Source organism: Hemitrygon akajei, chromosome 11 (genome assembly GCF_048418815.1).
Source record: "Hemitrygon akajei chromosome 11, sHemAka1.3, whole genome shotgun sequence".
NCBI classification, from domain to species: domain Eukaryota; kingdom Metazoa; phylum Chordata; class Chondrichthyes; order Myliobatiformes; family Dasyatidae; genus Hemitrygon; species Hemitrygon akajei.
In genome coordinates, this window is record NC_133134.1 from 68,302,181 (window position 1) to 68,330,094 (window position 27,914).

General features: G+C 39.8%; 1 protein-coding gene across 3 annotated transcripts in view; it reads right to left on the minus strand.

Annotated features, from left to right (window-relative positions):
* Positions 1-745: 745 nt before the first annotated feature.
* tom1l2b (target of myb1 like 2 membrane trafficking protein b) overlaps positions 746-27,914 on the minus strand; it is a 149,317-nt gene continuing 122,148 nt past the window's right edge. For 2 of the 3 annotated variants that reach the window (XM_073061018.1, XM_073061017.1), the window contains 3 exons: positions 20,833-20,889; positions 9,510-9,546; positions 746-9,062 (listed from right to left, as the gene is read on the minus strand). In XM_073061018.1, the coding sequence (XP_072917119.1) occupies positions 8,911-9,062; positions 9,510-9,546; positions 20,833-20,889 (246 nt within the window). In that variant the 3' untranslated portion in view covers positions 746-8,910. The remainder of the gene's footprint in view (positions 9,063-9,509; positions 9,547-20,832; positions 20,890-27,914) is intronic. The other variant, XM_073061019.1, reaches the window with a different exon arrangement.

The window sequence follows — 27,914 nt, forward strand, 5'->3', positions numbered from 1 at the left end:
ATCACTCTGTTATTAGATAATTCAGTGGTGTACAAAACATCATCTGCTTCATTGTTCATGGGCACATATTTGTATGACTGTAGAAAAAGGCTTCAGTACAATTGAAATATTAATTTAAATACATTAATTTACAAAACATGAAAGGCAGTTGCCTGTCCTATGATTCATTCATTCTAAAACTAAGATGATGCAACATACTTGTTTACATTTTGCTAAACAAATATTAAAGACAGTGTTCAATCAATTTCTGAAATATGTAATCAGGTCACCACTGACATCTGTGGATGCCAAATTGAACAGGTTCCATTCCCACTACGATGCTCTCATGATGCAAATATGTGTGTGTGTTTATTATTCTGATTTACACTATAAGACCCTGTTACTGAACAACAGTTGGTAGTGTCTTTGGAACCAGAGGAAGACAAAAGGAACAAAGGTAGTTGAAAACCGAAAGAGAGAATAACATTGCAACATAGTTCTCATCTCCAACTCTGCCATCTGCCTGCTGTCCTTACTGTGTTGAAAGCTGGTTATATGAAAGAAATACCACCCTCCCTTCTGCAACCCCCCCCCCCCCCCCCCAAAAGCCAGGACTCCTGATCCCAATGTAAGATACAGCACTCGGTTCTGTTGAAACTCCCTTGAAGGAACAAGAAGCTTGAATATCTGGAGAAGTTTGCAGTAAAACATCAACCTCTAGTTAAAATGCAGAACATTAACAACTGGGGAGGAATAAAAACACATATTTATACATACATCAGTAGTGTTTATTTATAGCATGCAAGGGTCATGCAAAATTTAAGCAGTAGAGACAGTTCAGTACAAACCATATATTCACATCATTCTTATACATATGGCTGACAAAATACACATCAGCAGAAACACAAAGCCAATGAAATGCCAGAATTATTGGTACACAAGGAGTTCTGTACGTGGAACATAAAATTAAATACTAATAAATATTAAACCATTCCTCTTCTGATTAAGTAACATTAGGTTTATAGTTTACAATATTACGTATAATGTTATTGAGAATAGCATACTGTTAAGCTGCATTATTCAGAGTTGGGTATGTGCATACTAAACCTTTGCAAATAGCTAATCACTCCCCAGCAGCAGCAACCCACTCCTTTTAATGAGAAATCTTGTATTTTTAGTCTTAACTCCTTCAAAAAAAAAACCCCAGAGTCTAAATTATATTTTTAGTTAATCTCCCTCCTGTTTCAATGTAATAAAGACTAATACATTGGATTAAATAAACTCATTTTAAAAGTTGATTGCTAATAATCTCTTACACAGATCAAGCACTGGAACAGTTTCATTTTGAAACACACAAAGTGCTACTTTGCAGCATTGCCTAACAAAATTATGTCTGAATCCCAAGCCTGACATTATATTACAATGGTCAGAGATCGCGACCATTGGGGTTTTAGCAAAGAAATCTCTGCTATATTTTCTGCTGTCCACAGAAGTGCTTAGTGACATTGAGGATGTTTCAAAATACATAGAAGAGGGCTATAAGTTCTGACAAACCTGTACATGAGAAAACTCTCAATTTGAACACTTTATATGTTGCAATCTGCTGGATATAAATTAATAAGTTATAGGGATAATTTACCTCTTAAAATACAGGAAAAGATCCATACCTATAACTTTCCATTATCATAAAATCAGAATTACATGCAATAACTGTCAGTGGAAGGAGTTAACAATGATTTTTCAATGTTGGGAATGGAGAGGCAGTAGAGTAGAGAGTTCACAAGGCAGTATGTGGAATGGGAGGGGAGGAGCAAGGGAAATTTCACATTCTTGTGACTCCTACGTATCCTCTAATCTTTTCCTAAAAGAAGTGGAATAACATATCACAACATTCATGTTCTTTGGCTAATAAGTATTTGTAAATTTTAACACCCACATCTTAATTTTATATCTAATTTTTATACACCATTTTTAACATTATAACCACCTGGCCAGCGCTTTCACATTAGACTCAAATATCTGAGGCAACAAGCATAGTTTATTCTAGATAGCTGAACATTCTTTCTTGGAATTTTGTATTAACAAATACTTCCAATCGATTCAATATCATTCAAAACGTCATTAACCATCTCATACCAGTTTTAGAAAAACTATTACCAGCTAAGATTTCTAACCACCTCTCCCACAATTTGAGTGTTTCTTTCAGAGGTTAAGAATGTAAGAATTGTACTAAACTTCAGAGTCTGAAAGAGGTAGCTAAAAAGATTGTGGAGGCATTAGTGGCGATCTTTCAAGAATCATTACAGAACTGGAACATCGCAAGTGTCACTCCACTCTTTAAGAAGGGAGGGAGGCAAAAAACAGAAAGTTATAGGTCTGTTATCCTGACTGGTTGGTAAGATGAGTCCATTATTAAGGATGAGGTTTCATGATACTTGGAGGAATCAAACACAATAAAATAGGCAGAAGTCAGCCTTGCTTCCTTAAGATTAAATCTTGCCTGACAAATCTATTGGAATTCTTTGAGGAAATAACAAGCAGAATAGACAAAGGAGAGTCAGTGGATGTTATTAACTTGGATTTTCAGAAGGCCTTTGACAAGGTGCCACATATAAGATAAAAGCTCATGCTATTACAGGAAAGATACTAACAAGGATAGAAGATTTGCTGAATGGCAAGGGACAGAGAGAGAGAGTAAAGGGGGCTTTTTCTGGTTGGTTGCCAGTGACTATTGGTGTTCTGCAGGGTTCGGTGTTGTTAATGGCTGGTTGATGGACTTGATGGCGTTGTGGCCAAGTCTGTGGATGAAACAAAAATCGGTGGAGGAGCTTATAGTGCTATGGAAGCAGAGAGTCTACAGAAGGTCAGACAAATTAGGAGAGTGAAGAAAGGAGTGGCAGATGGAATACAGTGTATGGTCATGCCTTTTGGTAGAAGGAATAGACTATTTCCTAAATAGGGAGCAAATTCAGAAACTGGGGATACAGAGGGACTTGGGAGTCATAATACAGGATTCCCTAGCTCAAATAAAGGAAGATAAATGCAATGTTAGCATACATTTTGAAAGGACTAGAATATAAAAGCAAGGATGGGCTTGGGCTTTATCAGACCATATCTGGTATATTGTGAACTATTTTGGGGTGCATGTCTATGAAACGATGTGCTGGCACTGGAGAAGTTCCTGAGGTGGTTGACAAGGATAACCTTGGGAATTAAATGGTTAACATAGAAGAAGCTATTGATGCTCTGTACTCATTAGAATTCAGAAGAACAAGCGGGAATCTCATTCAGAACTACTAGACAGAGTGGATGTGGAGAGAATGTTTCCAATAGTGGGAGAGTCTAGGACCAAAAGTCATAGCATCAGATTAGAAGGATATCCCTTTAGAACAGAGATGAGAAGTTATTTCTTAGGTGGTGAATCTGTGGAATTCATTACCATAGATAGCTGTGAAGGCCAAGTGATTGGGTATATTTAAAGCAGAGGTTGATAAGTTTTTTATAAGTATGTGTGTCAAAGATTATGGGGAGAAGGTTAGAGAATGGGGTTGAGGAACTGAAATCAGCCATGATCAAATGGCTGAAAAGACCTGGCATGATGAATGGCCTAATTCTGCTCCCATGTTTTATGGTACTGTTGTCATGACTGTTTTGAATACTGACAGCATATACATATTTGCCTTGTTATCCCACTAGCATTCCACCCCAATGTCCATAAAAATCAAAGGGAAGAAACGGACTACCATTATCTAACTAGCAATATAAACTCTTTGGTCCCAGTAAACCCATATAACAATCAGATTGCATTTCAAAGGGAGACTGTATATGTAAATGATTCTTCTACCCATCCCACCCCTAAGGTGGTCACAAAATACAAGTGAATAGTCTTCCCACCCTTATAATAGCTATCTGACATTCTCTGATTATTACACACAATTCCTTTGTTGTTAGTGCCATTACCCGAAGTATCAGTAACTTTTGTATTTCAGTACTGGGTGACAATTTACAACAGACTTAATGTAAGATAAAAGGTACCAACTCCAAATAAATGCATCTTAACAGACCGAAGTGGGAAAACAACAAACCACCTCACCAGGTTTCCAAGCTGAATGGCTGGTATATAAAGCTCACAACTGTTCTCCAATGAGGTCTGGTAACATTTTAACTGTATGAAATGATCAAATGAAACATAAAAATAGCATTATTTAGAATAGTTGAGGCTAAAATAGCAACCATTCATTTGCAGTCTTTAATTATTATTAAACCATTTGAGATCATTAGTACAGTGGTGTCAAAGACTGTTGATCATAAGCTTACTGCTTCACATATTATTATACACTAAACTCTCTCACAACAATATCTGAAAACACAGTATCTGCAGTCCACTGTTTCTAATTCTTTGTGCAAATCACCTATTTGTTATATTAGCAACAAAGTCAGATTATCAAATAATATATACCTTACTACCAACAAACTAATCCTTTCATAAGTAGACATTAAGAACTGATTTTGTAACTTTTTTTTTACAATAAATCCAATGAACTGTACATTAATATTCTTAGTAGTATTTCTATTAACCATTTTATACATTTTTGAATAACATTTCTCCAGGATGCCATTATACTCTATCCGGATATGCCAGGGTAATTTTATCCAATCTATTTGCATTATAAACATGTTTTGCAGCATCTGAACCAAAAAATATTTTTTTTAAGCTCCAGGGTGACACCTTCATCTGTAAAACTTAATTTGCAAACTAGGGGCCATGGCAATTGTAGGCCAAACTAGCTTAATGAATCTTGTTGGCTTCAAATGAAACGCAGTTGGACATGGAAAAGAATAGGAAACAGGTCTAATTTCACAAGAATTCATCTCTAATGAAAGATGCAAGTCAAGAATCTGCACAGTTCAAATGACTTGTATAATAGATACTTACACCATCGAGGTTACTTAAGGTATTTTATTTACCTTGACTCCCTTCTACCCAATTTATATCACCCATGACCCTCATAAATTAAACAGCACACAAAAAAGCAACATACAGCCAGACCCTACTTAAAAAGAGCTTTCCGTCAAGTCTATATATCTTCAATTAGAAAGAGATCTTTAAACCTGCAAATTCTGTCATTCTTTCACATCATAAAGATGCTAAATAAAAATAATCACATACTTTACTGAGTCCATTTACTGCAAAATAAATAAGTTTAAAAGGACTAAAATAGCTTTTTACAATGAAACTTACTTAAAACAAATTGAGTCAAACCATGCCAGTTTCATAGAGGTCAGATTTTTTTTTACATACAGTATGTGCATGAAGTCGTGCACTTTAGCAGTCTGATTCCTTGGTCTCCAACACAATTATACACAGCAACTAAGAGGGAAATTTCAGGGTTCAAGCATAAAGCAGGATCTTGTGCCAAGAGAAGAGCTTGAATCCGTGACTTTCAAAAGACACTGCAGCTGCAAGTAGAGTAGGTTCAATTTGCACCGTGTGCCTGCACTCCTCTGTTGCGTGAACATACATCTCAGCAAAGTGGGTTGACATATACAGCAAGAACCAACAGAGTCAGAGACCCCCCCCACCCCCCAAAGATGCCTATCATGCAGGTAAATCTATTCACTCAAATCTAAGAATTGGTCGTTTATTTGAGTGTAGACACAAAAGGGAAAACACTGATTTTTTAAATTTTGTTTTTTGCTGCTCAGAATATTTTTGCAATGCCAAAATACTTAAGTCGTATAACAAAACAATAAAGCCCAATTTAAAGTGGTCCAGAAAATGGAACCTGGAAACACCAGCAGAAACAATGGAAATTTAAGGCAAGAACAAAAATGTTTCAAGAAGATGATCTTGTGAAGCTAGGTTTCTCTCTCCAAAGCTCTTGCTTGATCTGCTGAGTGTTTTTAGCATTTGTTTTATTTTTATTTTGGAGTTCCCATGTTTTGAAACTGGAGCAATTAACTTCTGATTACTATAAAAATGAATAATCTGGCTGATGGCTTCTCTCTTCCCTTCAGGTCCTGATGAAGGATTTTGGCCCAAAATGTTGATTGTTTAGATGCTGCCTGACCTGCTGAGTTACTCCACCATTTAATGTATGTTGCTTTCAATTTTAAAGAAAATATTAATTTGTCCTTCCAGTCCCTGCAATCTCCTCATGGTTTTGTCCTTCTCCTTCTGAATAACAAAATATTCAGATCCCCAAGTTCCAGCCTCTTGTTTATCCTAACATTTATTCTTCAGCTGTAAAGGTTGGAGAAATTGTCAGTCCTCTCCCAAACCTTTCCACCTCTCTATTTTTCTAAGTTATCTTTAAAATTCATATTGTTGACCAAACTTATAACAATCTTTTTACTAACAAGTCAGTCAGTTTTTGCTAGATAACACTTTGGTGAAGCTCTAAAGAAGAGACTTGTTTTCATCACAGCACTCCATAGAAAAGTTATTTTGTGTTTTTTTAAAAAAAAGACCAGGGCGTTTAAGGTTCTTTGATGCTTCTCATTTTGTTGAAGCATTTGACAAACCTGGTTGTACACAAAAATGCTCAAAATATAGTGAACACAGAATGATATCAATAGTGATTATGATCATGAAATACTCATCTTTCAAGTAACAGCCAAGTAGACCTTACTATGAACAAACACAAGAACTTCAAACAAGGAATCAACTGCTTTCTATGTCTATGGATTAGTCACCGCACCTCCCCAACGATATGCCAATGTGTCTCTCTCATTGATCTGTGGAAACCCCTCACCTCACCACTACCGAACCCAAACCTTTGTATCTCTGGCAGTAACTGCAGCAGTGAATTACTTAATGATACAAACTATATTCTCTTACAGAAAAGGAAAAGCTGTAAAAGAAAGAATAGGGACATGGGTTAGAACTGAGAAAATGTACAAATCTATTCACGTCTATACTGAATAAAATACTCTGGATTTAGCTGAGAATGAATTTAGTGCTAGAGGCAGTGTTACACACTATTTTGCATTTATATAGCTTATGTAAAATGGAAAGCTCAAGATAAAACATGATGCTTAATCAAAGGAAATAATGTAATAGCATGATTAATTTTAAGGAGGCTCTTATGGGGGAAGCGGAGATGGACAACTTAGGGAAGAGGATTCCGGAGCTAAGGATTGAAATGATCTAAGGTATGGGCAACTGCTTGTCTTTCAAGATGGAGTTCACTGATACCAATTTACTATTGGAAGGGAGAAGCCAGAAAACTAACATTCCAGTATTAAATTACCTCATGAATATCCTTCTTAATGTGCTCAGTATGCTGCCACTAATAATGACCAATATTTAAATTTGTTGATATTCAGTTCAAAAATATTTCTGTAGAAACAAACCCCAAGTTTGGGAAAGAAAAAACTAAATGCTAGGTATTTTCTAACATGTTCAATCAGTCTTGAGGAAAAATTTCATACCAATTGTTAATTTTTACTCAAATTCCTTTTTGATACTCAGTTCTAGGCAAGGTGACAAAAGTGGATCAGAAAGGCAAAATACAACTTGAAAGAATGTAAAAACCTAAATGTATTGTGGGCACATTTGAAAGCAAACTTACTTATTTAAACTTCCTTATTCCTTATTCTCCATAATTCTTTATTTTACTACTTTTACATCGCATGTTCTCCTTTCTATAATGAAGATTTTAACATATGGTTAACTCATTCAAGGCACAAATTCAAGTAGCCAAATCTTTAAGCTGTAACAATGTGTATAGGTTTGACTCTGGTACCGAAGTGATGAATACAAGTAAACACACAGACACTAAATGTCTGAAAGGAAGCAAAACAAAAGAGGGCACCTTGTAGTGAACAGTGAAAGCAATTCAGAAGCACCATAATGATGCACTCATACAGGGATATACAAAAACAAGCAGCTCCCTCATCTTTAAATATGCTTTTAAAATTTAAAATATAAATTTTACAGACCGAAATAAACATCTTCTAACAGTCAACCTGAAGCAAGCATTAATATTTATACAGACCTGATTTCACAGGAAATAGAATGCAATGCCAACTTCCTGTGAAAATATTTATCCCCTTCAATAAACTGTCCAGGTGCTAGCAAGTCATTTCAACACTATTGTCTACCTCTAGGTGGCATAAACATTTTCGAATTAAAACCAATGGCACCAGCCACAAACCTGGACTCCAGGGTTTAAAGAAAAGAAAAAAGATCTTTCTGCACACATGAACCAGAAATTATCATTTACCACTGTGTGATATAAACCACAAAAGTGGCTAGTTGAACAATGATCAGCTTTTTTAATTACATTAAAATGCATCCTGTATTTAATGGATTATTTTCAAGTGCAGTTCCAGCCATGATACACTGCCTTTAGTGTCATACTGTTATACAAGTAGTTAAAACACGCTAAGGTATAGCTTAGAACAAACCTGAATTTTTCTAATGTCCTTTATAACATTAATAACCTCTGTGATATCTGTTAAATAGTACAAGGTGCTTTGAGTCTTCAGTATTGAAATCCAGTTAGAGGAAACAGTTTACTTTGAGATTAAAGTTCATTTTCCCAGGACATACTTAATAAAATGTTATTGTTTTAAGAATAGGTAACTGCCATCCAATGATGCAATTTTTTCCATCAGTGAGTTGCAGATTAATCAAAAAACAGGCCCTTTGGGGTCACGAACTGTTTGGTACATATGATATATTTTAAAGTCTAATGGTATGTGTGAATAATATTTAATTCAGTGGCAGCATTTTAAAAAGATAGTGGTTTGAAAAAGATGTTTGCCAGTTTTTAGCCAAAGTCCACAGCAACTAAGGCAGTTTGAGGAGACAAGAGCATTGAAGAGAATGCACAAAATCATTCAGTGCATCAGCATACACACAGCACCTTGCCCAGTAACAGATGAACCTCACGCATGTGAACACACACACTAAAGCACAGTTATTTACAAAGCAAAGAGGGCATCCTTAGATCGGTCCTGTTTCTTCATATTTGCACCTGGCAGTGGCGAAGGAGAGTTGTTGCTGGAGGTAGAGGATGGCAGACTTGGGACTCTCTCTGCTGCTTTTGCTCTTTCTTCCAAAAACTTGTCAAATTCTACAATGCAAAACACAAACAAGATATATAACAAGCTCTTGAAGACAGCTTGCTCCTTATAGATTGAACCTACTGAAATTTGTCAGCCCCAGTTGAGACAATGAGAAAATGACATGATTCTACAGCAGTGAACCTTAAGGCACCATCCAGAAAATCAGGGACATGGAGAAGCTACCCAAATAACCTGCTCTTTGCCATAGTCTCCTCAGCATCTTTTCCAGAGGTACATCCATACCTATGAACTCACCACAGGAGAAATAAGATATTGGTGCTTTAAACTTCCTGCTCTCACTGCTCATTTCTGGGTTTTACAAACAGACAAAATGCTAAGATATCTTGAAGTAACATTTAAACATATTTTATGAGTTTAGTATTTCAAAGGCTGATCCAAGACACTTAGCTTTGCTAAAAAAACTGTATAAAGAAGATGCTGTGAAGCAAACTCACCTTCACTTGTAACCCCTTCTTCTGCCTCATCACCTGTCTGAAATTAAAAGCAAAATGTCATTTTAACGTCAGTCCGCAATAGCTAGAAAATATCCCTTGCATATCAACATAATAAGACAAATCTGGAACAATTTGTTCAATTCTCTCAATAAGAATCATTGCTTGAAAAGAAGGCATGGAATTTGGCCCATAATTTATCTTTCTTGACTACATTTTTAAAAAATTTAGACAGTGTGTAACAAGAATATAATGTCACCAAATGATTAAAATATTTAAAATCACACAGAAGTACACTGTAAGAAAACCAGAGAAGATAGAATTGCAGAGTTGAGAGACTGATAAGAAACTAATAATGGCATTAAACAAATACATTTCACTCTCCTCTCCCATGCACTAGTCCAATGAAAGTCAATGAAACACTGATATTTTTTATTAGATAGAAGTTTCTGATTTTGAAACCAGATGGTTTTCTCCCCTCCCATATTTTGAAATGTTATTTAGAAACTAAGTTAATCATAATGTTTAGAACATCCTATATTGGAAGTCTTGATGAAGGGTTTCAGCCCAAAGCGCTGACTGTTTTTTCCCATTGATGCTGCCTGGCCTGCTGAGTCCCTCCAGCGTTTTGAATGTGTATGTTGGTACAGCTTAGCTTTTCTAATATAAAACTATATCAACCACATCTAATTTCAATTGACCACATATTGCTCCACAACTGGATAATGCTTGTTTATTTCTGCAGTGAACAATAGGGCAGGAAGCAGCAACATTTTCAGAACATTAAAATGCTGCCAATCATGAGTTGTCAATATAGTGTTTTCCCGTAACCTTGCACTACCATTACACCATGGTAAAAAAAGTCAGTTATCATAAACTTTCCCAACTGAAGTTTCAAGAGTTCAACAAACTACATATGACTAGGTAAGTCATTTGTGAATAATAAGTGCAGTGGGAAAAGGAATGGATTTTTGTCAAGATGTATGAGAAAATGATTACTAGAATTTAGGAGGATACATAGCAACAAGATGATATAGATGTGACATACATTTTAAAAAAACTTCCAGAGCTATCTTTTAAAAAGAGAAGTCATGAAATCAGATGAATATTTCCAACAATGAGAATATATGAGGAATGAGAGGAGTACATCAGGCATTAAGACCATAGGTCATAGGAGCAGAATTAGGCCATTTGGCCAATTGAGTCTGCTTTGCCATTCAAACATGGCTGATCCTTTTTTCCCTTCCTTAGCTCCACTCCCCAGCCTTCTCCCTGTAATCTTTGATGCCGTGGTCATTGAAGAACCTGTCAATCTCCACCTTAAATACACCCAACGACTTGCCCTCCACAGTTGCCTGTCATAACAAATTCCACAAATTCACCACCTTTTGGCTAAAGAAATTTCTTGGCATCTCTGTTTTATCCTGAGGCTGTCCCCCCTTGTTCTTGAATCCCCACTAAAGGAAACATGCTTTCCACATCTACTCTGTCCCGGCTTTTCAACATTCAAAAGGTTTCAATAAGATCACACCTCATCCATCTAAATTCCAGTGAGTACAGGGACAAAGCCATCAAATATTCCTCATATGATACCCCTTTAATTTCCAAAGTGATCCTTATGAACGTTCTCTGAACCCTCTCCAATGCCAGCACATCTTTTAGAACCATAGAACATTACAGCACAGAAACAGGCCTTTTGGTCCTTCTTGGCTGTGCCACACCATTTTTCTGCCTAGTCCCACTGACCTGCACCTGGGCCATATCCCTCCATACACCTCTCATCCATATACCTGTCCAAGTTTTTCTTAAATGTTAAAAGTGAGCCTGCATTCACCACCTCAAATGGCAGCTCATTCCACACTCCCACCACTCTCTGTGTGAAGAAGCTCCCCATAAGATTCCCTTTAAACTTTTCCCTTTTCACCCTTAATCCATGTCCTCTGGTTTTTTTCTCCCCTAGCCTCAGTGGAAAAAGCCTGCTTGCATTCACTCTATCTATACCCATCATAATTTTATACACCTCTATCAAATCTCCCCTCATCCTTCTAAGCTCCAGGGAATAAAGTCCCAACCTATTTAACCTTTCTCTGTAACTCAGTTTCTCAAGTCCCGGCAACATCCTTGTAAACCTTCTCTGCACTCTTTCAACCTTATTAATATCTTCCCTGTAATTAGGTGACCAAAACTGCACACAATACTCCAAATTTGGCCTCACCAATGCCTTATACAACCTCACCAAAACGTTCCGATTCTTATACTCAATACTTTGATTCATAAAGGCCAATGAGCCAAAAGCTCTCCTTACAACCCTATCCACCTGTGACGCCACTTTTAGGGAATTATGTATCTGTATTCCCAGATCCCTCTGTTCTATTGCACTCCTCAGTGCCCTACCATTTACCTTGTATGTTCTACCTTGGTTTTTCCTTCCAAAGTGCAATGCCTCACACTTGTCTGCATTAAACTCCATCTGCCATTTGTCAGCCCATTTTTCCAGCTGGTCCAAATCCCTCTGCAAGTTTTGAAAACCTTCCTCACTGTCCACTACACCTCCAATCTTTGTATCATCAGCAAATTTGCTGATCCAATTGGCCACATTATCATCCAGATCATTGATATAGATGACAAATAACAATGGACCCAGCACTGATCCCTGTGGCACACCACTAGTCACAGGCCTCCAGTCAGAGAACCAATCCTCCACTACCACTCTCTGACTTCTCCCATTGAGCCAATGTCTAATCCAATTTACTACCTCACCATGTATAACTAGCGACTGAATCTTCCTAACTAACCTCCTAAGCAGGACCTTGTCAAAGGCCTTACTGAAGTCCATGTAGACAACATCCACTGCCTTCCCTTCATCCACTTTCCTGGTAACCTCTTCGAAAAACTCTAATAGATTGGTTAAACATGACCTACCACGCACAAAGCCATGTTACCTCTCCCTAATAAGTCCCTGTCTATCCAAATACTTGTAGATCCTATCTCTTAGTACTCCTTCCAATAATTTACCTACTACTGACGTCAAACTTACCAGCCTGTAATTTCCAAGATTGCTTTCAGAGCAATCTGAACAACATGAGCTATCCTCCAGCACCTCACCCATGGATACCAACATTTTAAATATATTTGCCAGGGCCCCTGCAATTTCAACACTAGTCTCCTTCAAGGTCCAAGGGAATACTCTGTCAGGTCCTGGGGATTTATCAACTCTGATTTGCCTCAAGACAGCAAGCACCTCCTCCTCTTTAATCTGTATAGGTTCCATGACCTCACTATTTGTTTGCTTTATTTCCATAGACTCCTTACCAGTTTCCTTAGTAAATACAGATGTAAAAAACCCATTTAAGATCTCCCCCATTTCTTTTGGTTCCATACATAGCCGACCACTCTGATCTTCAAGAGGACCAGTTATATCCCTTACTATCCTGTTGCTCTTAGTATACCTGTAGAAACTCTTAGGATTATCCTTCACCCTGACTGCCAAAGCAACCTCGTGTCTTCTTTTAGCCCTCCTGATTTCTTTCTTAAGTATTTTCTTGCACTTTTTATACTCCTCAAGCACTTTATTTGCTCCATGCCTGTCATACATCTCTCTCTTCTTCATCATCAGATTTCCAATATCCCTTGAAAAACAAGTTTCCTTATTCAACACTTCACCTGTGAGTCGGCTGGTGTGGTATACTGCGTCTGGTGCTCCCGGTGTGGCCTTTTATATATTGGTGAGACCCGATGCAGACTGGGAGACCATTTCGCTGAACACCTACGCTTGGTCCGCCAGACAAAGCAGGATCTCCCAGTAGCCACACATTTTAATTCCATGTCCCATTCCCATTCTGATATGTCTATCCATGGCCTCCTCTACTGTCAAGATGCAGCCACACTCAGGTTGGAGGAACAATACCTTATATACCGGCTAGGTAGCCTCCAACCTGACTTCTCTAACTTCTGTTAATGCCCCTCCTCCCCTTCTTACCCCATCCCTGATATATTTAGTTTTTTTTATTTCTTTCTCTCTCTGCCCATCACTCTGGCTGTTCTCCATCTCCCTCTGGTGCTCCCCTCCCCCTTTGTTTCTCCCTGGGCCTCCCGTCCCATGACCCTTTCCCTTCCCTAGCTCTGTATCCCTTTTGCCAATCACCTTTCTGGCTCTCAGCTTCATCCCACCCCCTCTGGTCTTCTCCTATCATTTCACATTTTCCCCTCCTCTCCTACTTTCAAATCTCTTACTATCTATCCTTTCAGTTAGTCCTGACGAAGGGTCTTGGCCTGAAACGTCGACAGCGCTTCTCCCTATAGATGCTGCCTGGCCTGCTGCGTTCCACCAACATTTTGTGTGTGTTGCTTGAATTTCTAGCATCTGCAGATTTCCTCGTGTTTTCCTTATTCTTATTCACTCTGCCTTTAATCCTGACAGGAACATACAAACTCTGCACTCTCAAAATTTCTCCTTTGAAGGCCTCCCATTTACCAATCACATTTTTGCCAGAGAACAACCTGTCCCAATCCTCACTTTTTAGATCCTTTCTCATTTCTTCTAATTTGGCCTTTTTCCAGTTTAGTTCCTCAACCCAAGGACCAGATCTATCTTTATCCACAACCAAGTTGAAACTAATGGCGTTATGATCACTAGACCCTAGGTGTTCCCCTACACACACTTACATCACTTGTCCTAACTCATTTCCTAATAGGAGATCTAATATTGCACCCTCTCTAGTTGGTACCTCTATATATTGATTTAGAAAACGTTCCTGAACACATTTTACAAACTCTAACCCGCCTAGACCTTTAACAGTATGGGAGTCTCAATCAATATGTGGAAAATTAAAATCCCCTACTATCACAACTTTATGTTTCCTGCAGTCGTTTGCTATCTCTCTGCAGATTTGCTCGTCCAATTCTCGCTGACTATTGGGTGGTCTGTAATACAACCCCATTAATGTGGTCATACCTTTCCTGTTTCTCAGCTCCACCCATATGGCCTCGGTAGACAAGCCCTCTAACCTGTCCTACCTGAGCACTGCAGTAACACTTTCCCTGACTAGCAATTCCACAACCCCCACCCTTCATCCCTCTGCCTCTATCATGTCTGAAACATCGGAACCCTGGAACATTAAGCTGCCAGTCCTGCCCCTCCTGTACCCAAGTTTCACTAATGGCTATAATGTCATAATTCCATGTGTCAATCCACGCCCTCAGCTCATCAGCCTTCCCCACAATACTCCTTGCATTGAAATAGACACACCTCAGAAGATTATTACCACCACACACAACCCTTCTGTTTGTGACTGTGCATGAACTTTTAATGTCATTTATTTTCACCCCCACTCCACTATCTGCTCTGGCATTCTGGTTCCCATCCCCCTGCAAATCTAGTTTAAACCCTCCCCAATAGCACTAGCAAACCTCCCTGCAAGGATATTGGTCCCCCTGTAGTTCAGGTGTAACCCGTCTCTCTTGTACAGGTCCCATCTGCCCCAGAAGAGGTCCCAATGATCCAAAAATCTGAAACCCTACCCCCTACACCAGTTCCTCAACCACGTGTTCATCCTCCAGAGCATCCTATACTTACACGTGGCACAGGTAGCAATCTTGAGATTACTACCCTCGAGATCCTGCTTTTTAACTTCCTACCAAGCTCTCTATTCTCATTCCTCAAGACCTTCTCACTCTTTTTTCCTATGTCATTGGTACCGATGTGTACTATGACATCTGGCTGATCACCCTCCCACTTCAGAATGCTGTGCACATGATCAGAGACATCCCTGACCCTGGCACCCGGGAGGCAACAAACCATCCAGGAGTCTCTGTCACGACCAAAGAACCACTTGTCTGTACCTCTAACTATCGAGTCCCCTATCACTACCACTCTCCTCTTCTTCCACCCTCCCTTCTGCACTACAGAACCAGACTCAGTGCCAGAGATCCGGCTGCTGCAGCTTGTCCCAGGTAAGTCATCCCCCCAACAGTATCCAAATCGGTATACTTGTTGCTGAGGGGAATGGCCACAGGGGAACCCTGCTCTGCCTGCCCTTTCCCCTTCCCTCGCCTGACGGTAACCGGTAACCCAACTACCTGTGCCCTGCTCCTTTGGCATAACTACCTCCCTGAAACTACAATCTATAAACTCCTCATTCTCCCGAATGATCCGGAGGTCATCCAGCTCCTGCTCCAGTTCCCTAACACGGTTTGTTAGGAGCTGCAGCTGGATGCACTTCTTGCAGATGTCATTGTCAGGGACACTAGAGGTCTCCCTGACTTCCCATATCCTGCAAGAAGAGCACTCGAACATCCTGCCTGGCATTCTCTCTAAACTTACTAGTTAAAAAAGAAATCAAATGAGAAAACAACAACAACAACTTACCGGAACTACCCTTGCCTCTGCCTGTTCATGCCGAAGCCTGCTGAACCAAAGCCATCCCACTCTGACTCAGTCCACTCCGATGATGGCCGCTTCGCTAGACGAAACTTCTTTTATAGTGCGCTAGCTGACCAGCTGTCTTCAGCTCCTCCGCTCCCAATTGCTTGGCCGTTTAAAAAACTGAAAAAGCCCGCAAATCTTCTCCCTCTCAAGCTCTGACGATGGCCGCTTCACTAGACGAAATTTCTTTTATAGTGCGCTAGCTGACCAGCTGTCTTCAGCTCCTCCACTCCCAATTGGTTGGCCATTTAAAAAAACTGAAAAAGCCCGCGAATCCTCTCCTTCTCAAGCTCTGACGATGCTTAGATAAGGAGCCCAAAACTGTTCACTATACTCAAGATGAGGCCTCACCAGTACCTTATAAAGCCTTGGCATCATATCCTTGCTCTTATATTCTAGACCTCTTGAAATGAATGCTAATATTGCATTTGCCTTCCTCACCACTGACTCTAGCTACAAGTTATCCTTTAGGGTGTTCTGCACAAGGATTCCCATGTCCCTTTGTAACCTCAGATTTGTGGATTTTTTCCCGGTTTGGAGAATAGTCTGCACATTTATTTCTTCTACCAAAATGCAGAACCATTCATTTGGCACTTTTTTGCCCATTCTCCTAATCTGTCTAAGTCTTTCTGCAGCCTTCCTGTTTTCTCAACACTACCTCCCCCTCCACCAAACTTGGCAACAAAGCCATCTATACCATCATCTAAATCACTGATATACAACATAAAAAAGCTGTCCCAACACTAACCCATGCAGAACACCACTAGTCACTGGCAGCCATCCTCTTATTCCCACTCGCTGCCTCCTACCAATCAGCCAATACTCTAACCATGCTAGTAACTTTCCCATAATACCATGGGGTCTTAACTTGGTAAATAGACTCAGGTGTGGCACATTGTCAAACGCCTTCTGAAAATCCAAATATACAACATCCATTACATTCCCTTTATTATCCATTATTATCCATTACTTGTAACCTCCTCAAAGATTTCCAGCAAGTTCTTCAGGCAAGATTTTCCCTTAAGGAAACCATGCTGACTTTGTCCTATCTTGCTCTGTGTCACCAAGTACTTGACTACAACATCTTCCCATCCACTGAGGTCAAGCTAATTTCTTCTCTGCTGCCTCCCTCCTTTCTTACAGACTGGAGTGACATTTGCAATTTTCCAGTCCTCTGGAAACATGCCAGAGTCCAATGATTCTTGAAAAATCATTACTAATGCCTCTACAATCTCTACTGCTACCTCTTTCCGAACCCTAGGGTGCAGTTCATCTGGTCCGGGTGACTTGTGCACCTTTAGGTCTTTTAGTTTTTCAAGCACCTTCTCCCTTGTAATAGTAACTGCACTCACTTCTCTTCCTGCACACACTTCAACATCTGGTATGCTGCTAGTGTCTTCCACAGTGAAGACTGGCTTGCTTTCAAGTTTCATCTTTTCCCTCCTAATGACTCTTTTAGATGTTTTCTGCAGGTTTTTTAAAAAGCTTCCCAATCCTCTATCTTCCCACTAATTTTTACTTTGTTGTATGTCCCCCGTTTTGCTTTTACATTAGCTTTGACCCCCCATGTCAGCCACAGTTGTACTATTTTGCCATTTGAGTATTTCTTTGTTTTTGGAATACATCTACCAGGCACCTTCCTCATTTTCCCCAGATACTCATCAATTGTTGCTCTGCTGTCATCCCTGCCAGCATCTCCTTCCAGTTTACTTCAGCCAACTCCTCTCTCATACCACTGTAATTTCCTTCACTCCACTGAAATACTGTTACACCAAATTTTAATTTCTCCACAAATTTCAAGTTGAACTCAATCATATTGTGATCACTGGTCCTAACGGTTCCTTTACCTTAAGCTCCCTAATCGTCTCCAGTTCACTACATGACACCCAATTCAGTACAGATGTTCCCTTAATAGACTCAACAACAAACTGCTCTAAAAAGCCATCTTGTAGGTATTCAACAAATTCATTCTCTTGGGATCCATTACCAACCTGATTTTCCCAATCAACTTCCATGTTAAAATCTTCTGTGACTATCATAACATTGCCCTTTTGACACGCCTTTTCTATTTCTCATTGTAACCTGTAGTCCGCCTCCCAGCTACTGTTTGAAGGCTTGTATATAACTGCTATCGGGGTCCTTTTACCCTTGCAGTTTCTTAAACTCAAACCACAAGGATTCAACATCTTCCAATCCTATGTCACATCTTTCTAATGATTTGATGCCATTCTTTGCTAGCAGAGCCATGCCACTCCTTCTGCCTACTTTTTTCTTCCTCTGATACAACATGTAACTTTGAACATCCAGCTCCCAACTACAACCATTCTTCAGCCATGATTCAGTGATGCCCACAACATCATATCTGGCAATATATGAAAGTGCAACAAGATCATCCACCTTATTTCTTATACTTTGTGCAGTGAACTATAAACACTTTGTGTACTGTATCTGCTATCCATTTTGATGCTGCATCCTTAATGCACTGATACTCACCCTGCTGACTGCAATTTTGTCCTATCATCTGTCTGCCCTTCCTGACAGCCTGATTACACATTACCTGTGTTTTTTTTCCCATCCGTCCTATCCTGAGTCTCTTCACTCTGGATCCCATCCCCCTGCCAAATTAGTTTAAACCCTCCCCAAAAGATCTAATAAACCTGCCCGCGAGAATATTGGTCCCCTCACGTTCAGTTGCAACCCGTCCGTTTTGTATAAGTCATACCTCTCTCAGAAGAGATTAATGATCCAAGAACCTGAAGCCCTGCACCCAGCTTCTCAACCACGCATTTATTTGCCAAATCATCCTGTTTCTATCCACACTGGTGCATGGCATAGGTAGCAATCCAGAAATTACTTTCTGTGAGGTCCTACTTCTCAGCTTTCTGCTAGGCTTTGTATAATTTCTCTCGTTTGGACCTCATTGCTTTTCCTTCCTATGTCATTGGTACCAATATGTACCAAGACATCTGGCTGCTCTCCCTCCCTCTCCAAAATGCTTTGGATGCAATCCAGGATATCACTGACCCTGGCACCTGGGAGGCAACATACCATTCAGGTGTCCCATTCATGCCCAGAGAATCTCCTGTCTGTTCCTCTGAGTATTGAGTCCCCTATCACTACTGCTCCTGTCTTCTCCCTCTTTCCCTTCTGCACCATGGACTTATGCTCAGTGCCAGTAATCTGGTCTCTGCGGCGTTCCCCTGGGAGGCCATCCCCCACAACAGTATCCAAAACAGTATACTTATTATTGAGGGGAATGGCCACAGGGGTGCTCTGTGCTAACTGCCTATTTGCCATCCCATTTCTTCTCCTGACAGTCACCCAGCTACCTGCCTCCTGCAACTTAGGAGCTATTCCCTGAAATTCCAATCGATGATCTTCTCACTCTCCCATACAAGCCAAAGGTCATCCAGCTGTTGCTTCAGATATATACAGTTAAAGAAGCATCTTTTAGTTTTGTAAGAAATAGAAGGATGATGAATAGACACCTCTGTGAAAATGGTTTCAACATGAAAATATTCATCAATTTGATCTGCTGTGATTTGTTCTGCTATTAATTGTTTTATGCTTTTAATTTGGTTGAAATGCTGTGCTATTTAGTTCCCTGAAGGTCCTTTCCATGCCATACATTTTTTTGGTAAAGAAAGCAGATGGGTAATTTGCCGCCAAGTCTGGTTAGCCTATTAATTCATCATCAACATGAATGCAATACAAGAATAGACACTGCATTTTTCCCAGGAACAGCTTCCCCACTTCTGCACATCAGTTCTTCCCCAGAACAACAGAAATATATCTAATCAACATTACAGATATATCATTATCGTGTACCTCATTATTCTGAGTCACAATCGTGTTGATGTTGGTATTAGCCAAAAGCAAACAGGAAAGAAAGGTTTATCCTATAACTTGTCAATGTGAGGAGCAAGTAGTCATCCTTTGTTACCATTGCTAAAAGAAGTGTTGATCATCAACTGCAAAATTTTCATAACCTAAAAGGTGTAAGTGAACTGGAGTATGATCTAACTTCTCTCCTCACCCCTGCTCTCTGCTACAATTTTTCTGAAAAAGTATCAAAAACACTATAAAAATGTGTATTTATGAAGGCAGATTTAGAAAGAGTACACAGCACATGTAAGCGGTTGTTGCTGAGCCTCGAGCGACAGAGGTATGGAGAAGGTTAAGCAGGTTGGGAATTTTTACACCGGAGCACAGGAAAATGAAGGGTGATCTTATAGAGGTATATAAACTCATGAGGGCAGAGATAGGTGAATGCACAGTCTTTTTTTCAGAGTTAGGGAATCAAGAACTGGAGGACAGAGGTTTAAGATGAAAAGGGAACGATTTAATAGGAATCTGAGGAGCAAATTTCTTACCCCAGAAGGTGGTCAATATATAGAATGAGCTGCCAGAAGAAGTGTTAGAGTCAGGTACATTGACAATATTTTAAGATATTTGGACAGGTATACTGAAATGAAAGGTTTAGGTTTAGAGGAATATGGGCCAAACTCTGGCAAATGCAAGCATTTTAGATGGAAATCCTGGTCATCATGCACCAGTTGGTTTGAAGGGCCTGTTCCCATGCCATGTGACTCTATAACTATCTCCCTTCCGTTAACAGAAATTGGGGCAATATTCCAACAAATGACTAGACATATTTTGCAAGCCAAGGGACAGGATGCAATTCACATTGTTAAGACAATGTCATACACAACCTCGTGACTTTTTTTAATTTTGAAAAGTAAATTAGAAAATATAATTTTACAAGAAGCTTTACAGTCACTTCTAATGTAAATAGTATGAGAAGGTAGGGTGTAGCAGTGTGATGGGAAAATAGAAAAAGAAAAAGAAAACAGCAAGTAAAATGCAATCCAAAACGAAAGTAAAATAGCAAAAGGCCCTCACCACATCAGTGCTGAGCCATTCCTCAACGTCGTCCATGAGAGACTGTGCAACAGGAATCTACAAAGTGATGGAAAACCCAAACCAGACAACCACAAAATAAAATAAAGCTTATAATGGAAATGTAACAATTCAAAATTTACAAAAGGAAATACTGCACTGAAATATAATCAGAGAAATAACATAATCAATTTAAAATGTATCAACACACACTTTAAAAGTAAATATACATGAAGCAAATGATGGCATCTTTTTAAGGATACCTAACTGCATTGGATAAAACTTTATTCATGGCCAATTTTAAAAACTTAGGAGACTATATTACTACCATCAAGATAAACGCTAAGCTGTAACATTGACTGGGAGTTTGATTGTAATCTATGGGGATTTAGCTGTGTAGAGCAACAGAGTCCTTTGCCTTCTAATAATGCGCCTTTTAAAGTGGGCCATTGTCCTTCATGTTACTGAGTATTTTTCTTCTAGGGCAATGCATCAGTGGAAATATCCTGCTTCCTTCCTCAAAGTATCAGCCATTGTGTCAGGACACATGAAGAGATTCAAAGTACTTTCTGACTGAAAGGAAATAATTTTGGTTTGGAAAAAGCTCATAATTAAAGTGTTCAATCACTATAGACTGGAAAACTTGTCTAGTGAGGCTTTATGGGAGGAACTGAGGAATAAAAAAAGATATGACCATATTAATGGGGCTATATTACAGACTGTGGGATTTAGAGGAACACATTTGTAGAGTGATTGCAGACTTGCAAGAAATGGTTGTGATAGTAGGTGCTTTAAATTTTCCACATTTTGACTGGGATTCACATACTTTTAAAGGACTAGGTGGGATAGAGTTTGTCAAATGTGTTTAAGAAAGTTTCCTTCATCAGTACGTAGAAGTTCCAATGAGAGAGTGTGCAATACTTGATCTCCTATTAGGGAATGAGACAAGGCAGCTGACAGAAGTTTGTGTAGGGGAACACTTTGCAACCAGTGATCATAATGCCATTAGTTTCCAGGTAATTATGGATAAGGATAGGTCTGGTCCTCATGTTGAAAATTTAAATTTGAGAAAGTCCAATTTTGATGTGTTATGCCCACAGCCCCCTCCTTTGTGAGAATCGCAAGATCACTATTGGGTTGGGTCAGGGGGCCCAGGAAATGAGAAGGAGATGTGCGGACTGTCTCGTTCCCCGGCGATGTAAAGCTAGGGGAAATGGCCATTGTCTCTTGGAGACAAATTTGTGGATTGAGATCCTATGCTACGTGAGAGCCCTCGGGCAAAGTGGGCTGGGTGAAGGGGAGAGATTGCATCATCCCCCAACCTGATTGACATCTACGACCCTGCGAGTCAGGATAAAAGAGGGACTGCAGGAACAGCCTCTCAAACGCACCGGAAGAAACACTATCGCTCCCATGATAGCGGGAAGACATTCGAAGGAGGCCACGTGCGTTCAGTTCTGTTGCCTAGGACTGGTGGCTAGTAACACGGAAAACGGCTTTTAGCTGACAATGGGGAACTCGACCCCCAATGAACTTCGAAGGATTGACATCATAAAAGGAACGGGCAAGTTTTAACCCGCCTTTCTCTCCAACCCACCCAAAGAGCTGCAGCTTGAATAACTGACTTTTATATTTCTATCGGACAATACATTACCCCCTAGACAACGATAGAGCTATTTCTTATTATTACTATACCCGCGCTTTTAGATGTAGTATTGACGAAGTATATTATCTGTCTGTTGTGCATTAATCTTATTTTTGTGCCCCTTTATCAATAAATACTTTAAAAAATAGTACCATCAGACTTCAATGGACCTCTCTATCTTTGCTGGTAAGTGACCCAGTTACGGGGTACGTAACAGATGGAATCAGAAAGTATCTGACAAGTGTGGATTGGGAAAGGCTGTTTTCTGACAAAGGTGTACATGGGAATTGGGAGGCCTTCAAAAGTGCAATTTTGAGAGTACAAAGCTAATATGTGCCTGTAATAATAAAATGCAAGAATAACAGGTTTAGGGAAACTTAGGTTTCAAGAGATACTAAGGCTCTGGTTAAGAAAAAATAGGAGGTGCACAGCAGGTATAGGCAAATAGACAGGTACAAATGAGGTTCTTGAGGAGTATAGGAAATGCAATAGAACATTTGAGAAAGAAATCAGGAGGGCTAAAAGAAAGCATGAAGTTGGTCCAGCAGACCAGGTGAAGGAGAATCCTAAGAGATTCCAGAAATATGTTAAGAACAAAATGATTGCATGGGACAAAATTGGTCCTATGGAAAATCAGAATGGTAATCCATGCGTGGAGCCAAAAGAGATGGAGGAGATGTTTTGTATCTGTATTTATTCAGGAGACAGACACAGAGTCTATGGAAGCAAGGTAAAGCAGCAGTGAGGTCATGGACCCTATACAGACTACAGGGGTGTTTGCCGTCTTGAGGCAAATTAGGGTGGAATAATCCCCTGGGCCTGACAAGGTGTTCCTTTTGTCCTAGGGGAGGCAAGTGCAGAAATTGTAGGGACCCCAACAGAGGTATTTAAATTATCCTTAGCGACAGGTGAAGTACTAGAGGATTGAAAGATAGCTACCGTTAAGGTTTAATTAAAACCTTAAACATAAACCAGGAAATTATAAGTCAGTGAGCAGGATATCAGTAGTGGAAAAGATATGGAAAGGCATTCTAAGGGGTCGGATGCATGAGAGTTTGGATAGACAGGGAATGATTAGGGATAATGGATTTGTGTGTGGCAGATCATGCTTAACCAATGTTATAGAGTTTTTTGAAGAAGTTACCAGAAAATTTGATGAAGGCAAGGCAGTGGATGTCGTCTACATAGACTTCAGCAAGACACTTAACAAGATCCCTCAAGGGAAGTTGGTCTAGAAGGTTCAGTCATTCATCATTTAAGATGAGATAGTAAATTGGATTTGATATTGGCTTGGTGGGGGGGAGCCAGAGAGTGGTAGTAGATGCCTGTGACTAGTGACTCAGGGAACGGTGCTGGGCCTGTTGTTGTTTGTCATCTATATCAATGATCTGAATGACAATGTGGTTAAGTGGATCAGTAAATTTGTGGATGAAACCAGGATCGGTGGAGTAGTGGTCAGTGAGCAAGACTATCAAAGCTTGCAGCAGGATCTAGACCAGCTGGAAAAATAGGCTGAAAAAGGCAGGTGGAATTTAATGTAGACAAGAGTGAGGTGTCAAAAACATGAGAAAATCTGCAGATGCTGGAAATCCAAAGCAACACACACATGCTGGAGGAACTCAGCAGGCCAGGCAGCATCTATAGAAAAGAGTAAACAGTCAATATATTGGGCCGAGAGGAAAAGTGTGAGGTCATGCACTTTGGGAGGACCAACCTGGGTATTAGGTCTTACACAGTGAGCAACAGGACACCAAGGAGTGTGGTAGAACAGAATACAGATAAATAATTCATTGAAAGTGGCATTACAGGTAGACAGGTCATAAAGAAAGCTTTTGGTACACTGGCCTTCATAGATCAAAGTATTGAGTACAGGAGTTAGGATGTTATGTTGAAATTTTATAAGACGTTGGTGAGACTCAGGAGTATTGTGTGCAGTTTTAGTCATCTACCTAGTGGAAAGATATAAATAAGTTTGAAAGAATATAGAGAAAATGTACAAGGATATTGCTGGGACTGGAGGATCTCAGTTATAAGGTAAAATTGAATAGATTAGAACTTTATTCCCTAGAATGTAGAAGATAGAGGGGAGATTTGTTAGAGATATACAAAATTATGAGGGGTATAAATAGAATAAATGCCAGTAGGCTTTTTCCACTGAGGTTGGGTGAGACCACAAATAGAGGTCATGGGTTCAAGGTGAAAGGTGAAAAGTTTAAGTGGAACATGAAGGGAAACTTATTCAGAGGGTCGTGAGAGTGTGAAATGAGGTACCTGTGTAAGTGGTGAATGCAATTTTGATTTCAATATTTAATAGACATTTGGTTATGTACATGGATGGGAGGGGTAAGGGAGGGCTATGGTCCAGGCGCAGGTTGACATGACGAGGCAGTTTAGATGGTTTGGTATGGCCTAGATGGGCGAAAGGGCCTGTTTCTTCACTGTAGTTTTACTTTTTTCCATGGGTTTCAGTTACATACCTTTTCCCCCATTACTATTTATTTTGAAACTGAACATTCTCAGAATATGACAACTTCCAAGTGAATCATACCCCTCCAGAAATTCACTGAGCATTTCTGATTGTATTAATACTATTATTTCCTTACTAACTCTTCAGTTTGTCAATCAAGCACCACAATTTCAAGCTACACCTTGCTTGTATATCTGATGCCAGACAGGTATCCATAGGTGGGTCCTATCTCATTTCAGCTTTCACTCCCACCCAGCCCAACCTAGGCTACAATTTTAGTCAATTAAAAAGTGCAAGGCCTCAGGCATCACTGGGAGGTACAGTGGTGTGTCCACAGTCAGACATTTTTGTCATTGATAGTACTACCACCACCACTTGGGTGTCCATTTATTTCTAAACTACGTCAGACTTTTTTTTTAGCATTAATAGGGATATAGAGAAGTTTTAAACAGTTTCTTCAACTACTATTTTATCAAATTTTCAGGAGGCTTTAATTAATTAAAGCATTAAAGAGGTAGAAATTATTTCAAAGACTTTAATAAACTACTACTCAGATGCTTTCTACTCAAGAATTAAACCTCTGTTTAACAGTAATAAGAAAGAAAATTAGAAAGATTTCACTGACATTTGCCTTACTAAATCAGTAAGCTAGGCAAATATTACATAGTGAATAAATCTATTTGCATTATTCCACTAAGTGATTATATCATTTAACACAATTGCCCTTGAGCATTTGCACAATAATTCAATCATACATTACCACCGTCTGAATTATTATGGCTCTTCTTGCAGTTTTTCATTGATGAGATTTCAAAAAAATAAGGATTAAATGACCATCACAAAGACAGTCACTTCTTTGTGGCCTGACAGTAATCCTTATTCATAATAATCTGTTTGTTTATTTATGTATTGAGTGAGATACAGCACAGAATAGTCCCTTCCGACACTTCAAGCCACACCACCCTGCAACTCCCTGATTTAACCCTATACTAATCCATGGGACAATTTACAATTACCAATTAACCTTCTAACTGCTACATCTTTGGATTGTGGGAGGAGACCGGAGGATCTGGAGAAAACCCACACATCCCAGGGGGAGGAAGTACAGACTCTTTAGAAATGACTTTAGAACTGAACTCCAAACTCCTATGCCCCGAGCTGTAATATGGTGGCACTCCACTACACAATAATGTGTTGCAGTTCCTTTTACACTACACGCTGCATCCACAAAGCAAACAGTATTATGAAGGACCCCACGCACCCCTCATACAAACTCTTCACCCTCCTGCCATATGCGAAAAGGCACCGTAGCATTCGGGCTCTCACGACCAGACTATGTAACAGTTTCTTCCCCCAAGCTATCAGACTCCTCAATACCCAGAGCCTGGACTGACACCAACTTACTGCCCTATTGTCTTGTTTATTATTTATTGTAATGCCTGTACTGTTTTGTGCACTTTATGCAGTCCTGGGTAGGTCTGCAGTCTAGTGTAGATTTTTTTCTGTGTTGTTTTTTACGTAGTTCAGTCTAGTTTTTGTACTAATTCATGTAACACCATGGTCCTGAAAGATGTTGTCTCCTTTTTACTGTGTACTATACCAGCTGTTATGGTCGAAATTACAATAAAAAGTGACTTGACTTGACTTTTGTATGGCTGCACACTGAGGCAAGAAAGGCAAGACTTCCTGTAAAGATGGCGTTGGTGAGACATGACGACGCTTTACGAGCAGCTAACAAAACTACTAATAACATTTTTTCTGGACTACACAGAATCCACAGCCTGTAGCTTCTCTTTGGAAGTTATATTTTGAAGAGTCTGTACGGCCTGACATTTTTGTGGTATCCTGAAGGATTCAGCGAGCTGGACTCTCAAGAATGCAGGTAAGGCCACGGCAGCCATTAGTAGAGCAGACTTGAGGCTAGATTGAAGCAGAGGTGTTCAGGCTCTAGAGCATAAAATGAACCAATGTTTGGCTAATTTAAGCACTGTGCAAGGTTAAAAAGATCAAGGTGTTGAGGCTGAGGATGAAGGTCCTCAGTTAAGTGACCCAATGTTCAGCTACTCCGTGAGGTTTACTCACCTCAGCACTGAACTGAATCTACAGCTGTGGCCTGCAACCTTGGGCAGTTGCCTCTGTGCTGAACTGAATCCATGGCTGTGGCCTGTAGCACTGGACTCCTGGACTGGCTTCGCTTGCCTCAGTGCTGAACTGGCTCCAGGAGGGAAATGTGAGCACAAGCTACAATGAGGAGAAGCTCAGAGACAAGACAAGGGGATATGAACGACTATATTTCTCACTGATTAAAGTGTACAGGAAGATTGAAACATCAAGGCAAATGCAGAGGATCAAAGGAGAGTCAGTGGATGCTGTTTACTTGGATTTTCACAGAGCCTTTGACAAGGTGCCACACATGAGGCTACTTAACAAGCTATTACTAGAAAGATACCAGCATGCATAAAGGATTGGTTGCTGGCAAGAGGCAAAGAGTAGGAATAAAGGCAACCTATTCTGGTTGCCTGCTGGTGATTAGAGGTATTCCACAGAGGTCGGTATTGGGACAACTTCTTTGATGTACTCACTGGAGTTTAGAAGAATGAGGGGAGGGTCTCATTGAAGCCTATTGAATATTGAAAGGCCTAGATAGAATGGATGTGGAGAGGATGATCCCTATATTGGGTAAGTCTAGAACCAGAGGGCACAGCCTCAGAATTTGGAATTTTGGAACAGGGATGCAGAGAAAGTTCTTTAGTCAGAGGGTGTTGAATCTGTGGAATTGAATATACTTAAAGTGGAAGTTGACAGGTTCTTGATTAGAGAGGATGTCAAAGGTTACGTGAAGAAGGCAGGAAAATGAGGTTGAGAGGAATAACAAATTAGCCATGATGCAATGGCAGAGCAGATTCGATGGGCTGAATGGCCTAATCCAGCATCTATGCATATCTTATGGCCTACTAAGGTGAGTAGAAAGGG